The 21,321-nt window shown below is 34.4% G+C and overlaps 1 protein-coding gene across 6 annotated transcripts in view; it reads right to left on the reverse strand.

Annotated features, from left to right (window-relative positions):
- The window catches only part of AP3B1 (adaptor related protein complex 3 subunit beta 1), a 290,306-nt gene that overhangs the window by 118,092 nt on the left and 150,893 nt on the right, over positions 1-21,321 (reverse strand). For all 6 annotated transcript variants that reach the window (XM_055299187.2, XM_063612139.1, XM_055299189.2 and 3 more), the window contains 3 exons: positions 15,491-15,667; positions 3,380-3,566; positions 2,295-2,425 (listed from right to left, as the gene is read on the reverse strand). In XM_055299187.2, the coding sequence (XP_055155162.1) occupies positions 2,295-2,425; positions 3,380-3,566; positions 15,491-15,667 (495 nt within the window). The remainder of the gene's footprint in view (positions 1-2,294; positions 2,426-3,379; positions 3,567-15,490; positions 15,668-21,321) is intronic.

Genomic DNA, 21,321 nt, shown 5'->3' on the forward strand with positions numbered 1-21,321 from the left:
TAATTTCATAAATATAATCAGCAAAATGAAAAAGAAATTAATTTGTCTCTGTTGAATTGGACAGGTGAAATGAACATAATATATTTAAGTACTGTCCCTATAAGGTAGTTAATGCTTAGAAGAGCACATGAAAATGGAAGAAGCCAGCCAACAAACCCATCTATCAGCCAATAAAGAATACTGCTGAGACCAAATTAAATTGCATAGCATTGCTATCAACTCTGAGAAGATAATGCTTTTTGGTGGGTGGGGGCAGCAAGGAGGTAGAGATAAGGCAGAAGTAGGGGCAGGATAAAAGGATGGTTCTACTTGGGCTAAAACATCATGTACCCCATAATGAAAAAAAAAAAAAAAACAACGAACCATAAAAACAACAAACAAGCATAATAAGAAATTAGGAGAGAAAGTATGTCCGTAGGAGGAACCATAACAAAGAACACTCTCTTTATATTCTAGTATCTGATCAAAAGTTGCACAAATAGGCTGTGCACGGTGGCTCACACCTGTAATCCCAGCACTTTGGTAGGCTGAGGTGGGCAGCTCACTTGAGGTCACGAGTTTGAGACCAGCCTGGCCCCATCTCTACTAAAAATACAAAACCCCATCTCTACTAAAAATACAAAAATTAGCCAAACATGGTGGCATGTGGCTGTAATCCCAGCTACTTGGGAAGCTAAGGCAGGAGAATCGCTCGAACCTGGGAGGCAGAGCTTGCAGTGAGCCAAGATCACACCCCTGCACTCCAGCCTGGGTGACAGAACAAGACTCTGTCTCCAAAAAAAAAAAAAAATTTGCACAAATAAGGCAACTCTTTTGAAGAGTACTTAAGAGTATGAAGATTTGAGTAAAAATCAACAAACTCAGCTGCAAGGAGGGATAGACATGTAATTGCTTCTCATATTTTTACATATTACTACTGTTACAAATTTTTGGCTGTCTCTAAGTACAGATCATTTGTCACAACATAAAAATAATGGTGCTAAGTACTAAGGATAATACAGATTTGCAAACAAGCTCAAGGTTCCTCTCCTCATATTACATTATAAAATACAGTAACAGCATGGACAGTGAACTCAGACCTGGGTTGGAATATGGTTCTATCACTTACTTGCCATGTGAACTTAGGCAATTTACTTAAGTTCTCTAAGACTTGGCTTCCTCGTCTGCAAGGTGGGAATAACAATAACCATCACTTACGATCATTATTAGGTTTAAACAAGATAGTTTTTGTAAAACATTATCATCGTACACTGTCAGGGGTTCCTAAATGGTGCTATTATTAATTCCGGCCATGCTTCAAAGCCAGGATAAGTTGGAGTGGTTAAGAGAAACATTTAATAATTTCTCAGAGGTATCAAATTACATGGCCATGATCATTACAGAAACTCTATTTATTAAAGTAATAAAGGTTTTCTTCCACTGTATACAGAAAAGTTAAGAGCAAGGAGGTTAACTCACTTTCCCACAGGAATTAGTAAAGAACTCCAGTTATCTGAATCCTAATTCAATGTATCTTTTCCACCAGAAAAGTACCCAGAAGACAATTCTTAACTGCTCTTTTTTTGTTAACTCCACATTTTAAAGTATTAAATATATTTTGCATAATTGCTAAATACAATTAAAAGGCCTCTCTCCTTATTTTTCTTGTATATATAAGAAAGAAACAGATAATATTAGAAAAGAATGTTAATTCTTTTATCTCAATGGCCAGCATTTTTTTTAAAGATTGAGAAAAAGAGTATTTATATAGCAATTTTTTTTTTTGATGAGAAAGCACCATATTATTCACTTTGTGACCTTGTCAAAGGACATTTTTGGTACACAATGCTCCCTATTTATGTTCAGGCTTCACTTAAAAATGGTTCATCAAAAAATCTAGAAGAACACTTTGTGTGGTTTTTCTGAAAGAGAACAGCAGAAATTATTCAGAAGGATATTGTCAGGAAGCTTACAAATCTCTAAACAAAGTAGAAAAAACTTGATCCAATGAAACTAAATACCTTAGAAATTGAATCTACGCAACTACAAATGCAATAGCACAAATGTGGGTGGCACTGATGCAGAGAATTCAGTTCTCTATTTCCTTGAAGAAAAGGAACAGTACATGTACAATGGCATAGGAATAGTATAATATTTAGTTGCTATAAAGGCAAGGTATATCTAACATATTACATTTAGAAATACTAGAACAATTTTCAATTTCAACTCTCCAAAAAAGCTTTTATATAAAACAATAGCTATCCTAGAGTCTTCCACTGCTTTAGCAAAAATTAATTTCAGAAAGGTCAACTTACCAACTCCATTACTTCTACATTTCGAACTGATGGGTCGGGCGCCACCTCTGGCCAATTAGATAATTCCAGGTACCCAGTAGCTTTAATGTTGAGAGTATGAGATAAGGTGCCAAGCTGGAAATGATCTCTATCTATTAAAAATAGGGAAAAATATAAAATAAACAATATAAGTTGTATATAACAGAGAACAATCATAATCAGAGCTCAAGGTAATTGGCATATTACCTCAAATGTCAAGGAATAAATATAAACTAGGAAGCTCTTCATAGGTCAAAAAACTGATTTCAGTCCATAGATTACAATAATCTCCCCCATAATGGTCAATAAAAAAGCTAATCAGTCAGTGTGTTTAGAGGTGTTGCTCTGAAATGTAGCTTCTCTAAAAATTACTTTACTGTGAATATTAAGAATGACAGCACAGTTAAACAATCCATATACATGTCTTGGCACAAACACATCCAGAATTTTAATAGTTTTTCTACAAAACTGAATTGCTTTTTATTGCTTGACAACATTAAATAAGAAACAATATGAAAACCAAGGTATATAACTATTTGATTCCAACTGGAATGGCTACTTGTAAGGTGGTAAAATACTTAATTAGTCCTTTTCAAAAGCTGGGACACATAAGACAACTTCCCTCTTTGAAAAACCAGTTTAAATATAGAGGGATACTTTTTATAAAATAATTCCTTCTAGAAAAACTGGTATTAGTGTACACAGAATATTTACTTAATAACTCACTATTAAAAGGAATTATATTTCTTATAAAACTATTTAAAAGAGAAATGAAGTCATTATTTATAAGAATAACATAGTTTTCATCTATTGCCCAGTTTAAATGTTAGAATAAAGTCAGAACGCTTAAAATTATTTAGTAAATAAGGTCTACAAAAATATAAACTTTAATATAAAACTTGCTTTTGAGAGCAGATGAATGAGTAGAAAGCATGCTGTTCTTATATATTTATATATGCGAATCATTTATATTTCCTATGAGATAAATTTTAAGCACATTAGAAATGGCAACATCTTGTCATAATTTTTTAGATAACATATGTTTTGTAGTTATATTCTGATAATACCTTTAAAAGGAGACTCAAGCAGTGGCGCAGGCTTTTGTGCTAGGAATATTTTTTTGGCATATTTACTTAAAGCTCCACTCTTTTCATTCGGAACAATAAGCTGCCTAATAAATCTTGTACGGTCTCTGATGTCGTAGTTTTGATCATACTTGCCGAGATTTAATATGTACTGGGTAAGCAATTTTGTCTGTTGGAAAAAAACAGATCAAGATGAGAATACAGTTATTTATGATTATTGATAACTCTGGATAAACATATTTAAAGAGGTAATAAAAACGAATGGTTATGTCAAACAAATGTTGTTCCACAGGGAATATGCATTTCTAATGCTGCAAATGGAATTTTGAAGGCAAAGCACATGTCCTCTTCTGTACTGGGTAGGTGAACGCTGAGTATTGAGAAGCAGCCATGTGCTAGATTATTAAACTGCTGAAGTGGAAAGAAAGGCATCATTAAAAAAATAATCATATATGGCAAACCTGCTGAAGGGTCTACGTGAGAATAATGAATGTGGAAATACAACTAAAAACATGGCACTCAAAACTTAATCGGAAAAATATGCAGGACATCAAAACATCAGAGAGTATTAGGGGGCTGGCAAACTGCTTCTCCTGAGGTGTGTTTTATGAAGAGATACTGTCCCTGGCATAAGCAGTGTCTGCACTCTGACTGCACTCAGTTACTTTACCCTGAATTATGACCCATTAAAGCAGACACATGAATCACTGAACTGGATTACTGCAAATTATTTGCAGTGCATTTAGCTGTTACTTTTTCATAAAAGCAAGCTGCTGATGCCCTCTAAAAACTAGGATAAAAGATTTCTTCCATTTTTCCCCCATGCTGCTTACAGCCTCTAGTAATATTGGTCATTTATTTATTTATGTAAGGGAACAACTTATTATAGTAGCTTTTACACCATAATAAGACTTCCAAAGTCAATTTTTGAATGTACTACATTAACATATATTGAAATAATTTTAATAATAATTAAACCAAAATTGAAATGTTAACAAAATAGGTTTGTATTTTAAACTACAAAATAGGTTTGTATTTTATTGAAAAAGCATAGTTTTAATGAGAAGGCTACATGTGTACAATTTTAACAATAAGCCAAATGGAATTCATAATACATGGGAAAAATAAACTGAGAAACACTAAATCATTTACTTTAGAAGATTTTATGCACATTAGAAGCACATAAAAAATAAAATCAATCAAGTTAGGCAGAGCTAAAGACAATTCTAGAACAGTAAGTCAAAGTACAGAAATGGTGTGGTAAACTCTTACAATAAGGGCTTAAGATAATTGATTTGATAGAAAGCAACCTTATTTCAGTAGCAGAGTAGTTAAAAAGGATTAATCTAGTTTTATTAAAGTAGAATTATAAAAAATACAAGTGAAAATGTTAATAGAGCTATTCTGAATTTGGGTACCAACAATTGCTATTCACTAATTGCTAGAACATGTTGGTTCAAGTACAGGTAAGAAAATTTCTATGATTCATTTTTTAAAGACAATTAGCAAAATATTCACCAACTGAGGAATACAATGCAAAACCAGCTTAAAAGAAAATGTGGTACACTAAACTGTGTAATTAACTTGCTGGAAAAACCTGGGAAATCCACTTAATCATTAGTTTTCTCAAACGTGGAGTTAGAATTTACAACTTGGTTAACTCTAAAGTCCATTTTAGTGCTGAGATATTAAATCTGCAACTAAAATAAATCAAAGAAAGAATCTCTTAATTTCAATGATTTTTTTTGAGCTAGCAGAATGATACATTTGGCTTGTATTTCTTACCCCAAAATTAGTTTTTAGGAAATTAAACATTTTCAATATGTCAACAATTTTGAAAGTTCGGTAGGGCATTTAAAGTAATTAAAATTATATAATTTAAAAATTTTTATTGACTGTAAAATGTATTATAAGCTTATAAATAAGTTTTATTAAAATGTGTTTTCAAACATAACATTCTTTCTAAAAGATAAAAACATATTTGTGTACAATGATGCACTAAAACCATAAGCAGAATAATTATTCACCACACATTTACATACATTAATCAGTTTCTTCAGTGCATGTATCTAGTAACAAGGCACTGGTATTTCTCTGGAGAATACATTTTTATATGGCCTAAGTTTTTTTAAAAAAATAAAATTGCAATCTTTTTCAAAATTAAATTCTACAGTGAGTATAAAATTGTTGACATTTTCAACTTTCTTCTCTGTAGACCATATTTGGGTATAATGAAGAAAATACCCTCTTTACAGTATTTTTGGACAATCATGTAATCTCAGGGAAAATTCTACTGAATGAAGAATAGTACCAATCCTTGCTTTTATGTTAAAAACTGTAAATATTTCAAACCCAAATATTTAGCTTTTCCCCCATGCAGTCAATGAAAAGTTTTTACAATACTGACAAAATTTTCAAATAATTATTTTATTTATCCTTTTAAAGATCTTTCATCAATTTAGATACTACAAAACCAACTGCCTTCTCAATTTCATTTCACTATACACAATATACATTTTTCTAATTAAAAACAGGTGCTCCATCAAAAGAGTCTTCACAATAGGTGAGACAGTGCAAATGACAACCTCTTGATTAAATCTTGAGCTCTCAACATTTAACCTGTTCAGTTCTTCCCTTGCCTGTGCAGGGAAAACTTTCAAAGTCTTTCTGTTTGCAAGACTTGTTTCTAATAACTGCTGTTTGCTAAAATTTTTCAAAAGGTAAAATTTTTTGGCATTTACTAGTGACACTTTAAATAATCCAAACAATTTGTGAACCAAAACTTAACCAATATACAGAAGACTCAATTATCAATAAAAAATGTTTAAGCCAATATAAGAAACTTAATTTACAAAGCAGTTCTTCACAAAATCATATATCTAAAATTCTGTTGCTAATATGCATTAAAGACAGTGTGTATTGTTATGCTACAGAATGGTTCTTCAACATCAGTTTCATAAGGGAATTTTATAGTTCGGTCAAACTGTGTATACTAATATCAGTAAATTTGACAACTACGGTTTTATTTCAACTGGCTGAATAAGCAGAGTTTGTTAGCATGCACAACAACCAATTCCCACAACACTTCTCTTCCATAGTTTTCTTAATTTAATAAGAACATTGATTTTTACCATGACAACGTCCTTTCATCAAAAACAATTTTATCTTCAATGTTGAGCTTTTTAATTTACAACAGCATTTGCTGTATTTTTGACAGAATAAACTTCCAAAAGCTTTACTTTGCTCCCATTTGCAGCCCTGACCAAACAAATATACAAATACATTGAACGAAAAAAGTCTATTTTTGGAATAAACTGATTTTCTATTTGGAAACCAGCAGTGTTGGGCCTTTTTTCTACTAATGGAGCCAACACATTAACAGCTATTGTTTCATTTTTCATATGTGCGTAAGAGAACATAGAATAAAAGTAAAAAACTAATTTTCAAAAAGTTATTTGATCTAAATGAGGTCATGTTTCATACAGAATTATATAAACATCTTCTGCACCTGTACGTATTAAATTACCTTAATGCATAATCTTAAAGTAATTACTAGCTTTTTAAATGTATGTTGATTCTTTTGTAGCAGATTGTTGTGTCTTCTGCTTGTCGTGTGGTCAATGAGATCACTAGCACTCTCGTGATGGTTGGTAAATGTCAACAAATATTTTATGCATGTTAAGTACTAAGTGGAAATTTAGCACTTTATTCTTTGTTAAATGTACACTTCCATTTTAATAAATGTATTGCCGATGATTTTATAACAAGATAAAAAAAGAACTGCCAAATAATAAAACGAACTTTAGACTTACACTATACAATAAATGACAAAACTACTGTAGCAACAGTGCTTTTACCACTCTCTTTAATGACCTAGGACAGGACTATTCAGTCTTTACTCCTGCACATATTTCACCTGTAACCAACCTCTAACTTCCCGTGTTTTCCTCTAATTCCACCCACTGGCAGCCTGGAGCTTCATGCATCTCATAGGCCATGGCAACACTTGCTGGTATATCAAGTTGCTGGCAAATGAAGCATTGTTAAATACTCATCTCTCCACCTCCAGCAAAGCAAAAGACAGCTTTTCCCACCTGCTTTGTCAGAGTATACTTCATTTGTCAGCACAAATCCTGCCTGCTGTTCTAAAAGGAAGAAGTTAGTTATGTTACATCTAGAAAGGGTGGGAAAAAGATATAGTCTTTCAGATTTAAATGGCTCACATATTAAAATGAAATCTCTGTTCACTGCACTTGTGTCTTAACATGCCACTAGACAAAATTATGGCAGAAGATAGAAGACGTCAAAGCGGAGGTCTACAAATTAACTGTGCTATTTTAATGCAAATATTAGTGATATTACTTCATTAAAAATTTGGGACAAATCCTAAACTAGATGGCATGGAGACAACAGGCATAAATTAGATCTGTCCAGGGAAACTGTTAGGAAGAAAATAGACAACATTTAAGTAAACAATCATGACATTTTAATATCACCAGAGGCTCAATCCAAAACCAGATGGGACATTAATTAAATAGTACTTTTAAATTTGTTTTATTCACAAATTACACAAGATAAGCAATGACAATATAATGTATTATCATTAACAAAAATATTCAATATCATATATACAGCTATTTATTAAATTTTGTTTTCAGACTAATTTTCCTGCTTAGATTTAAGGAACCAGTATTGGTACCAACTAATGGCTAATGCTATCCAGATACTAATTACATCAATTACATTTTCTTCAGATTGACTCTAAGTCACTGTGACACAGGAAAAATGAATTTGAGGGACTGTTACATAAAAATTAAGAAATTCATTATTACACAGTGAAACCTCGTCTCTACTAAAAATACAAAAAATTAGCTGGGCATGGTGGCGGGCGCCTGTAGTCCCAGCTACTCAGGAGGCTGAGGCAGGAGAATGGCGTGAACCCGGGAGGCGGAGCTTGCAGTGAGCCAAGATCGCACCACTGCACTCCAGCCTAGGCGACACAGCGAGACTCGTCTCAAAAAAATAAATAAATAAATAAATTCATTATTTAAAAGACTTCTGACAATAAACTGGTAAATATTTATTCAAACAATAGCTTTCTTCTAATAGATTATAAGTCAGTACAAATAACTAAAAAGGTCTCTTAAAATATAGTCCTAATATATATTTTACTATTAATGTTATAGTTCTAATAATATCTTTACTATTACATAAAAAGGACACAGAAGTCTGTATTTGGCATAGTAAAGATTTATATTGGTTCTACATTGTTGCTTTTTTTAACAGGATGAAACAAATATGTTTGGTAAATGAAGTAAACTCTACACAGAATTCTTAACTTACACCAGAGGCAAACCTAAGCAGTACCGTTGTTCCATCTAATTAGTTCCCCCTCCCCTCCCCTCCCCTCCCCTCCCCTCCCCTCTCCTCCCCTCCTTCCCTCCCTCCCTCCCTCTCTCTCTCTCTCTCTCTCTCTCTCTTTCTTTCTTTCTTTTTTGAGATGGAGTTTCGCTCTGGTTGCCCAGGCTTGAGTGCAATGGCGCGATCTCAGCTCACTGCAACTTCTGCCAACCAGGTTCAAGTGATTCTCCTGTCTCAGCCTCCCAAGTAGCTAGGATTACAGGCATGTGCCACCACACCCGGCTAATTTTTTTGTATTTTTAGTAGAGAGACAGGGTTTCACCATGTTGGTCAGGCTGGTCTCAAACTCCTGACCTCAGGTGATCTGCCCGTCTCGGCCTCCCAAAATGCTGGGATTACAGGTGCGAGCCACTGTGCCCAGCCCTAATTAGTTTCTTAATTTCATGACTAAACAGGATTATTTATGTGACTTAGATGGAATTTCTGAATTTAATAGTATCCACCTTTTTGTCAACTTGAAAAGTTTTCTGTAAGGTCTTCCTTTCTATATTACATTCACCTGAGTTTTTCAATGCCAAGAAAACATATCAAAGAAAGGGTAGAGATGTCACTTCAGAGTGTCCAAGTCTCCTTTTGTTAAATCATATTAAAGAGGCTTTGGGGGAAGGAGATTTCTCCAAAGACCTGAATCACGGGCAAGAGAGAATCTGCTTTTAACTTTAGGAGGAATCCCTAAAACATCAGTGTGATTTACAAAATCTCTCACTAAGAGTAAAAAAGAACTTAAAGAAGCACTTTCTTTTTTAATAGCAGAAAAGTAGAAACTTAATTGTCTGACGGAGATAGTAATTAAATTGTATCTACACATATCCATATTTCAAAAACATGATATTAAGCAAAACAAGTTGCAAACGTATACATAGAGTATCTACTTACGTAAAATTTGAAAACTCACAAAAACAATCATACATTGCTTATAGATGCATATTCATATAATAAAAATATACAACATGGATGATTGAATGAAACACACCAACAAGGTGGCAGTGGTTACCAATGGGGAAGAAAGGAAGGTGTGAACAGAAGCTTGAGGTTCTAGTTCTATACATCTTACATTAAATAAATAAATAAATAAATAAAGGCAAATGTGAATATCAACTTAATCCTAGTGGTAGATATACACATATGTATTTATGCTATTATGTACTTTTCCATAGGTTTGCAATATTTCATAACTAAAAATAAAAATGAGCTAAGAAAAACATTAACTTATGGCACTTATCACTACATTTAAAAGATGATACACTATTAGAGTTTAAAAACAAAAGCATCTTTTATTCATTAACTTTTAAATTGTTATTAATTGGTTTAATTAAATCCTATCTTTCTTCCTCAAACTTCAGTAGACTATTTCAAGGAAGTCATGCTAAATCTTTACACTGCCTTAACAGTTCTAGATTTCAGCAACTTTAACTGGTTTCAGTCTTTCAACTTTTTCCCCCACATAAAAGTGAAATTACTCCTCTGTGAGAGTATTCTAAGAGTGTTTTCTACTCTTGATACTTATTTCTAACCAATTTTTTCTTTACAAACTAAAAAAAAAGAGGGGCGGGGAGATTTCAGCATCCTACTTAGAAAATCTCAGTAGGATAAACCCAAGTCAGTGTTTTTTTTTCCCTAATAAGAATACATTTTTTCTCAGTAACTAGACTAGTTTCTTTACTGTAAATCATCATATTCCCTAAGAAGAATACAGCAGTTTCTCGCTAGGGTTACAAAAGAAGGATAACTAAAAAGAACTAGGCACTATTATGTGCAAGGAAACCTAAGCATTTGACATGAACTGTTTCATGTTATCCTCATAATAACTTTGTGAGGTAGGTACAGTCAGTTCTGCTCTAATGCTTGTTTTGAAAATGTGCATTTGTTCCAACTCAGTTGGCATATTAGGGAACAATTTGGGCATAACATGAATTTTGTGGTGATTTCTTCTGCAAGAAATACTAGGTGAAGGCATAAAAATGCGCCCAGCTAAACAGAGATGTGTAGGAATACACAAAACATACATACCTCAAACATGTACTTCAGAGGTTAACATCTACATGTGTTATGCGCCATATTCATGCTCATTAGGAGGCACAACTTTCCATCCAATTTCAGATTAACCCTCTTTCTACCGCTTAACAAGTATAGCCTTTCTTCCATAAGCAAACCTCAAGTCTTTTTCAATATAAAGAGCAGTATCGTTGTAGTATTTATTTGTTAATAATTTAACACGTGTAAAATTGTACTCCTGGGTTTTTTTTAGGTTCCTTTTTAAAAAATATGTCACCAATATAGTTTTTGAGTGTTGTGACTCTAACTCCATTTTTCTAATAATCCCTATGGTTTTTATTGTGTGATTTTGTATAGCACAATGATTTTAGGAGCATATATGTTGCAATATAGCAAAATTGACTATAATAATTCCCATTTTACAGATGAGAAAATGAAATCTTAGATAGGTTATATGATTTGTCCAAAATCATGTAAGTGGTACAACATGATTTGAAGCCAGTCTATTTACCATATTATGCAACCACTACCACCATCCATCTCTAGAATTTTTCATCTTCCCAAATAGAAACTCTGTACTCATTAAACAATAACTCCCCATCCTGGTTCTTCTTATGTTAAGTAATTCTGGATATACAAGATACATTTGGACATTAAGAATGCTATGTATTTTAGAGACTGGACATTGTTAAACTCTTTGAATGAGAACAGGATTTTCATTTGTTTTAGCAGGTAATTAACTTGGTTGGGGTTCAAGGTACAAACTCAGTCTCTTGGGTACACCTCAAATTTAGCTTGGTTCTTTAATTCCTAGCTGTGTCTCTCTGAATCCACCCTGCACAAGTGTGGTTCAGATGCCAGCCAAAAACTTAGGTACAATTACTCCCAGATTTTGAGATTCTCCCACACTGGCTCTCTCCTTTCTACTATTTTTCCTTAACTTTCCAATGTCTGTAGCTTTCCTGAACTCTCTTCTCTACTTCCTCAAGCCAGAAGGATTTTGAATTTCCTTTTGGAGATCTAGCCACTGTGCACAGTGCCAACTGCAGACTGTCCTCAGGATAAAAGCCATAAAAACAGGGAAAATAACTCTGTGCCATCCTTCTTCTAAGTATGAATTCCCCTCCAGATTCTCTTGCTTTTCTTTACTATTCTGTGTCTTCAGAAAGTCATTTGTTTCTTGTATTTTTCTGGAGTTTACAGCTGTTTTCTATGGTAGGGTCAGTCTAGGATATACTGAAAACAGACTGCTAACTAATTTTTAAATTATTTTTTATATTAGGTCAAAAATAGTTTGAGGTAGATAAAGAAATTTATTATTTGATTATTCTTCAAACATACAAATAAATACAATATGCTAACTCTTATAAAAATCAATTTAGACATTATAACCCTAAATAATTCAATAAAAATTATAGAAATGTTCACTGAGGTATTTAGGCCACCAGGAATTCAGATCTACAAATAAATATCAAGACTTCACGGCAAAGCAGCTCCTCATCACTGTAATCGACTCTCCCTAGCTTAGTTTTAAAGATGGCTAAAATAAATAAGTAGAGAAAACAATTCTTAGTATTTCAGTCAAAACAATTATTTTAGTCTGTCTTATATCTAATGGATTACACAATTTTTAAAAATTCTATCAAGTTGATGGTGCTTAAAACCATTCTTTAAAACTAATTTTCAGGCTTGGTGCAGTGGCTCACGCCTGTAATCCCAGCACTTTGGGAGGCTGAGGCACTTGAGGTCAGGAGTTCGAGACCAGCCTGGCCAACATGGTGAAACCCCATCTCTACTAAAAATACAAAAAAAATTAGCCAGGTGTGGTGGCAGACACCCATAATAAGCTACTCAGGGGGCTGAGGCAGGAGAATTGCTTGAACCCGGGAGGCAGAGGTTGCAGTGAGTCGAGAACACGCCACTGTACTCCAGCCTGGGCGACGGAGGGAGACTCTGCTCCAAAACAAAACAAAAAACAACTAATTTTCAGTTATTAATTCTCTCAATCTCCTCTTCTTGAGAAATGAGAAATATTCAAAAACAGAATACAACTCTTCAAGACACTATTAATCTATTTTCATATTTAATCACTTAAAAACAATGAGCTACATAAAAATTTGTGACTTAAAAAAAAAATCACTGTGTTTTCACCATTAGGTGGTGGAGCCTATTGTAGTTTTCTAGAAGTATCATTCTAAAATATAAAATATCACGTATGTAATCCCAGCACTTTGGGAGGCCAAGGTGGGCAGATCACTTGAGGTCAGGAGTTCCAGATCAGCCTAGCCAACAGTGAAACCCGTCTCTACTAAAAATACAGAAATAGCCAGGCATGGTGGCACATGCCTGTAATCCCAGCTACTCAGGAGGCTGAGGCATGAGAATTGCTTGAATCTGGGAGGCAGAGGTTGCAGTGAGCCAAGATCACGCTACTGAACTCTAGACTGTGTGACAGAGGGAAACTCTGTCTCAAAAAAAAAAAAACAACAACAAAACAAAAACAAAAAAACACTTCAGAAACTGAGCTCCAAAACTGCCATTAATAATAGAGGTCAAAAAAAAAAACAAAAAAAAAAACCTGAGTGCAAACTAGTTGTCTTCAAATTCACTGGATAAGAAGACATGAAACACGCTCTACAATATCTAAATAAACAGTACTACATTTCATTATTGGTTATTCACAGCTACCAAGAAAAGGGCCAAAGAAAGAAGCTTTACTTAGTTTGATTAAGTCTTGATTGACATTCGATTCTGGTATTACTTTAACAATAATCCATAAGCTAGATATATTTAGAGTGTCCAAACCAGAAAGAAAAAAATCCTAACAGTCTAGGTATCATATTGACCTTTGCTATACCACAGGGATTTAGTGAACACCATGGAGTTTCAGGCTAAAACTCCCTCTATTTTATCAAGAAACATGAAACTCAACAGCAAACATAGGTGTTTCTTTACTCAGTTTTTAGAAAGTATCTCAATGTACGAAGAAATCTACAGACACTTGGAAAGGATTAACTGATTCCTTTTAAAGATGACTTACAATGTAAAGACAAAATCTAAATCATGGAAATATGCTCCATTATTTGCAATTATCTGGTTACAAATCTTGTAGAAGGAACCAGCAAAAGCTATAATAATATAACTCGTATCATGATTAGGGATGAAGATAATCCCAAAGCATATAGAAATGAATTTGAGGAATCGACCTGAGGATTCTGAAAGGCAAACATTAGCTTACTAGAAAGTAAGCGTGGTCTATGGGGAAGCAGGAAAGGCAGACAGAGAGGGAGACACATATAGAGAGATACACAGCAAATACAAAAAGAGAGAAACAAACAGGGATGGAAGGGAAAGGAGACAATGACAAACACACTGGACTGTAGTACGGGGGTGGGGCACTGAAGGGAGGAAGGATGTCAGAGAGATACCTAGGCAGAAAAAGTTTTGGGGAAGGGGACAAAAACAAAGAGGGGAAGTGGAGAAAAAAAATCACAAAGGCAAAAGAAAGAGTCAGAGAAAAAGTGAAAATTAGAGAAAAATAGATAGGACACAGAGCATAAAGCTTCCCAAGAAGCCTAGCTGCAAATGAGCAAGAATCTTTTTCCAATTGTACTAAACAGGTAAGTCCACTCACAGAGAATAGCAATTCAGATATAGGAAAAATCCCTATTTTGTACACAGAAGCAACAATGATTCCTCTTATTAACAGCTGCTCAAAAAGTCAAGGACTTAAAAAATGAATATTCTAAACTGCAAATCTGGTGAATTATACTACTATTAAAAGTGTTTTCCCTTTCCTCTGCAGGACAAGGTCCATACTACTTAGCAGAGCATACAAGCCACTCCATGTATTCAAACTGCAAAATGTCTTAGTCCATTTGGGCTACTGTTAGAAAATACCATAAACTGGGAAGCCTCTTAATAATATAATTAATAATAGAAATTTATTTCTCACAGTTCTGGAGGCTGGGAAATCCAAGATCAAGGTACCCACAGTTCTGATGTCTAGTGAGCACCCATTTTCTAATTTACAGGTGGCACCTTCTCGCTGTGTCCTCACATGGCAGAAGCAGCAAGCTAGCTCTCATGGATCTCTTTTATAAGAGCATTAAGTTCATTTATAAAGGCTCCACCCTCGTGACTTAATCGCCTCCCAAAGGCCCTACCTCCTAATACCATCAAATGGGTGATCAGGTTTCACCACATGAACTTGGGGGGGATATAAACTTTCAGACCATTGCACCTGCCATTCTGGACTCATCTTTAAAAAGTTTCCCAGAAACACCAAGCTGTTTCTTGACTCTGACCCTGTGCTTTCCTCTTTCTGTACAGTAAACCACTCCTTACGAGCCCTTAGTCAAGAGTCTCATCCTTTATAAAATTTTCTCTGACCTCTTGTCTACTTCAGACTGTCAATGATTCGTCTAGAATTCCACTGTATGTCAATACTTCTGCTACAGCATTACCACACACTATTTCATTTTTTAATCTGTTTTCTCTCCTAGTAGACTAGAATGTCATCTCTTTGCACTAGTATCATCTAACATAGAACCTGAAACAAACAGGCACCTAGGAATTGTTGAATGGTCAGACTAATGAAGGTACAGACCTCTGCTGTTTGATCAGAGTGAAGTGGAAAGTACGTATTAGATAGGTTGACTAACGTTTGCCACTCACCTGTTTGGAGTTGGTTAAATACAATTTTGCTCCCAGATTTAATATCTGCAGTTTTACCAGATCATCTTCACTAGTGAAGCTTTTAGCCATCTTTCTCAAAACATCAGGGGCAATTTTAGGAACTCGTTCACAGTTTTCTCCAATTAGCCAAAGAATACTTGCTCTAGCAACAGGAACCTAATATGAGAAGCAGATTACATAGTTGGAAGTAAGTTAATCATACTCTAATATTAACATAGAAAAGGTTTTAACTACTACAAAAATTTTACAGCTATTAATTCATTTAATGTATATCTAGGAATTATTCCTGTATTTACGAATTTTCTTCAGTTATCAAAAAATAAACACATAGGAAATCTCATTAAAATTGATTTTGAAGAGAATATCTTAGAAAATATTCATAGAGCAAAAACCAGTGGTCTAGAATCTAGATTCTATCAGAGATGAACAAATTCTAGAAGCCAGTCTAGCTGCCCATACCTATTTGTTTCTCCATTATCTGTTGCTGCTTTTGTGCTATAATGGCAGAAATAGTTATAATGAAGACCATAAGGTCCTCAAAGCCAAAAATATTGACCGTCTAGCAATTTATAGAAATGATTTGCTGACACCTGCTCTAGAGCAGCAGTTCCCAAACCTCAATGCCCATAAAAATCATCCAGGGTTCTTACTAAAAAGACAGGTTCCTGGGATCAGCTCCAAAATAGTATTTCTGTGGTGGGGCCCAGAAATCTATGTTTTAATTTAAAAAGCGCCACAGATGATTCCTGACACAGGTGGTCCACAAAGCCCATCTGAGAACCCTCAGATAATACCGAAAAAGAAACAGATCAATTAGGTACTATGATTCCAAATCAAAACTGTTTTTGCTCTTAATGTATTAGCATCTACAACACTGGAAATATATCAAACTGATAAGATCATCAAGGACTGCTTATAAAATCATGAATCCCGGTCTATTATTTGGTCAACAAAAGAAATAGGGATAAATTTGTCCAATATTGCATTTTGGGATTATATTTTTAAATAAGCTACATTTCAATATAATTTATCTTCTTAAAAGTCGCTGCTTTGTGGCAAATTGGAAACCTTCCATCAGTACCATTAAGACCAACAATTTAGAGTATGCAAATTAGTTTTATTACTATTTGCTTATTTGTATCCTCCCCTTTTCCAAAAGGAATTTGAGAGGGTGTGTAAATTAACTTCAGTGAACATTTTCACCTCGCACAGAAAATTTGTTTTTTATAATAAGTGAAAAGGCTGACAGCTATCATTAAAAGGTGGCATCACGAGGAAAGATAATGTTCTTTTTAAAAAGTCCTTTTACAATTTCTCAAAGTCCAATATTTTCTGTGGTTTCATGGCTATACATAGTATGATTGTTAAAGAAAAAAGTGAGAACAAAGGACCTTTCCATAGCTAAAATTTTATCACAATATCTACCATTGCAAAATCTTTCAAAACACCATTATGAAATTATATAAAAATACTAAGTTTCAATATTGAGTCCTTCACTAGAATCAGAACGAGATGATCAAAAAAAGCTTTTAAATAAAAAGGTATATATTTTAAAATATTATAACAGCACGTCTTTAAATTATTATTTAGCATAAGTTTGGTAGACAGAAGAAATCCACATACTTATGCAATTAAAAAAAGGTCTAAGTGCTATTAAAAATCTGTTCATGCAGTGTGATAAAACTGATGCTCTTATTGTATACTGATTTCTGGAAAGAAAAGAGGTAATTTCTAACGTTCCAAAGGTTACACTGCATTAAGACCTTACTCCCAATCTATTATTTTAAATTGGGCTAAAGAATAGTAATTGAGTGGTACATTAAATTTTCCAGTATAGAGCAATTCAAGTTGCCTGCCATAATGAAAGGTAGGTCTAAATAAGAATATATGTGCAACTTCAGATTTCAGTTATGCTAGATTTATTTTTCTTAAATATTTTATTATATATTGCTAGTATAAAAATAAGAATTCTATGACATATCATAATCTATTACCCCATTTTAAGTAATTTTCTTCTGGTAACAATCTTTTGCAATTAAAAAGACAATCCCAAAATCAAGTAATGTTTAAAGAGATTGTTTATATTCATGAATATACTAAAATTAAAATTAAAATATTGGAATACTGTAAACACTCATAATACATATATGTAAAATACAACTCTTTGAAAAAATTAAAAATCAATAAATCATAATGCTCACAATAAAAATCTCAAGGTGGTGGTGAGAATAAGATTTGTAGTTTTCTAGAACTGAGCTAATAAAATCCCCAAGGAAAAATTTTTAAAACTTAGAAAACTTCATCACAAGAAATAATATCAATATAAATATACTTATACCAAACTTTTGGTGATGGCATTTTATTACAAAGCTTAGGAAACTGACAAAGACAACATTTTTGAGCAGGTGGATGGGATCAGAATACTAAGATTTTTGGATTCCAGCTTTCCCTTTCTCTTCCCATTAAGCAACAGGACTCTCATTTATACACCACTGACACTATGAATTCATAGCCACTACTTTCAAAGATTTGAAGCACCTGAAAAAAAGGCAAGTAAGAAAATTAGTCACTCTTTAGAGGCCGAGCACAGTGGCTTATGCCTATAATCCCAGCACTTTGGGAGGCTGAGGCGGGTGGATCACTTGAGGTCAGGATTTCGAGACCAGCCTGGCCAACATGGTGAAACCCTGTCTCTACTAAAGATACAAAATCAGCCTGGCACGCGCCTGTAATTCCAGCTACTTGGGAGGCTGAGGTACAAGAATAGCTTGAACCCAGGAGGTGGAGGTTGCAGTGAGCTAAGATCGTGCCACTGCACTCCAGCCTGGGTGATAGAGTGAGACTCTGTCTAAAAAAAAAGAAAAGTAAATTAGTCATTTTTTGTTCCCCATGGTCTTTTTAACCACAAAATAAATAGAAACATTGAAATAAAACCAAACTAATAATACACACACAGACACAGACACAGGCACAGACACAAACACAGAGTCATACATATGATATAATACTTTCATCATGAAGCTCTGCTTTTCAATATTCTCAAAGACAAACTGGATTGTAAATGACTTTGCCTGATTCTTTATTCTAAATGCCCTGAGAAAGTGATTAAATGCACTTTTCAAAACTTGTACTAGAAGGCAGTTTCCACAGCCACTGCAACCCATTAATTTGCCTGCAAAAACAAATAATGATTCCTAGCCCACCACAGCAGTTATAGAAAGACATCTAGAAAGATTTTACAGATCACTCTGTAAGCAGTTCAATTTAAAAGCTATTGTGTTTCAACACCAGCCCACTGCACAGTGCAACAGTCTAAAGTAAACCCTACAAAAACATCAATTTCATTTATTTAAATTTGTCAAAGGCAAAATCAGTAGACATCTAAGCAAACTGCATACCAACAGCAAATCAGATCTAATACTCTGTATCTGGACTCAATATGCATTAAAGCCTAAGCCTGAATTACAATGGGGTGTCAGAGAAAGGGTGGGTAACTTGTGAAATGGCAGGCATCCCGTGAGGCATCTGGGCAATGAGGATACAAAGTGCTATTTCAGTATTACTCAGTTTTTACAGAATAACATCTTTCAGTTGTTAAGATATGAAATCCCAACTGTCCCATTAAACATTATGTGAAATCCTGTCAGAGCAATCCACAGGTAGTATGGGTTGTTTTGTTGTTGTTGTTGTTGTTGTTGTTTTAAAGACAGGGTCTTACTCTGTCATCCAGGCTGGAGTGTGGTGGTGCAATCATGGCTCACTACAACCTCAAACTCCTGGGCTCAAGCAATCCTCCTGCCTCAGCCTCCCAAAGCGCTGGGATTACAGGCATGAGCCACCATGCCCAGCTGATAGTATGCATTTTATTATAGAACTCCAAAACCAGTATTTACCATAAATGAAGGATACGCCAAAGGACAGAATACTCACAGTCAGAACATGTAAGTTGACTGTATTACAGACATAAATCTATTTGATTTGACCGAATTCAAAATGTAAAATACATTTAAACTTTAGTTTTTATATTTTCAATTATTACTAAATAACCAATGAAAACAAAGCCCTGAATATGATAAAATCTATGTTCTCTTTTTAAAACAAATTACATAGCTAATATCTACTGAGCTCTTACCACGTGCCATGCACTGTTTTTGAGAGCTTTACATATTTTCTCAGTCATTCATCACCAAAGCCCTATGAAGTATGCTCTACCATGATCTGCACTAGATATATGAGGAAACTAGGGTAACAAATGGGTTAAGAAACTTGCCCACAACTCACAGCTGGTTAGTGGTGGAACTAGGATCAGAACTCCAAATCTGAATCCAAAATTCACACTGGATCACTGGGTAGCGACAAAATGAGTGTGGTAAACTAGGAAGAATACTGGTCAGCAAGCTGTTGAGACTGGCTCTGATCCCACACTGATGGTGTATATCAAGGAGGCAATTAACTTCACCTCGTTGGGGTCACATTTACTTACTAATCAGATGAAGGATTATTCCTTCATCCTCTGTTTGTCTGCCACATTGTGCAATGGCTCCCTTAGTGCCTCCTGCCATTTCCCCAAGAGCCAGATTTTCAGGGCAGACCCAGGCCATCCTCTTGCCTGTTCCCACACCCATGTATAGTGGGACATTTTCCCACTTCTTTCACCTCCTCTTTTAAGGATAGGTGAGGTGGCCAGGTGGGAAGAGGTCTTGCTATCACTTCTGTTCTCTCTCCTTCTGGAAGAAAGATGGACCCAGGATTCTGCCCTAATAAAGTGGCTCAGGCACTGAAGGAAAACATGCTCAATATTGACCCTTTGTCCTTAGACATTGGACAGACTGGCTTTTCCTAAAATTGCAGTGTTTTAGAATGCCACTCCTGGGTTTGATGGTGAAATAGGTAGAGATTCAGGAGGATAGAGGTCTCATTTAAGGCTCTTATTTTAAGGCTCACATTTTCGAATCGCTTGCCTACATTTAGGAGTTATCAGATACTTGGTCGGATTAATAAAACACTACTTTTATTTCCACATGGCCATTGTTCTTGTATAAACAGCTCACCTGACTGGAACACAGAGATTCTGGGGATTCAATCATTCTTCTTTCCTGACTTTGAAGTTATGTCTGCTACATCCCTCATCACCTTCTCCTGGGGTAACTTGTGGTTGACCATTTCGGGGGTTCTGCACAACAAATTGTTTTGATTCTTCCTTGCTTGTCCCACCTTCAAGCACTTCAGTTTCCTCAGATATGTTAGATGAGCAGTAACAACTAATTATCAGCTTTTCATTCTCCTTAAGTTCAAATGCGTGCTATAGAATTCCATGCAGCTTTAATTATTTTAATTTCTTTTATTATCATATTCCAGATTTGTCTACTTTTGCTACTTCTCTCTGCTTCATAATAATTAGAAGGAAATTTTCTGTTTTATTTTCTTTCCAAAAGACCAGATTTAACATGTACTTTTCAACTCATATATATTTTTTGTATTCTATTTTACAAAATCAACGTTGATCTCTCTTCTGTTTTGATTCATTCTTCTTTTATTTTATATCCCTATACTTTAAAAATGGTGATCTTTATAACTTTAGCCATGTCCTACACATTTTGAAATAAAGATTTTATTTCCTGGGTTTTAGAAAAAAGTTTGCATTTCTTCTTTAAATGTGTTCTTTAATCTGAAAGTACATTTCTTACTTTACAACTGATCTGGTACCCTTTTAAATTATTTAAGTCTAATTTCATTGCTTAAGGTCAAAGAATGCAAAATCTTTAAGTTTTCTTTATGCCTAAATACATTCTTGATTTTTTGAAAACATT

This window comes from Symphalangus syndactylus, chromosome 11 (assembly GCF_028878055.3).
Source record: "Symphalangus syndactylus isolate Jambi chromosome 11, NHGRI_mSymSyn1-v2.1_pri, whole genome shotgun sequence".
NCBI classification, from domain to species: Eukaryota; Metazoa; Chordata; class Mammalia; order Primates; family Hylobatidae; genus Symphalangus; species Symphalangus syndactylus.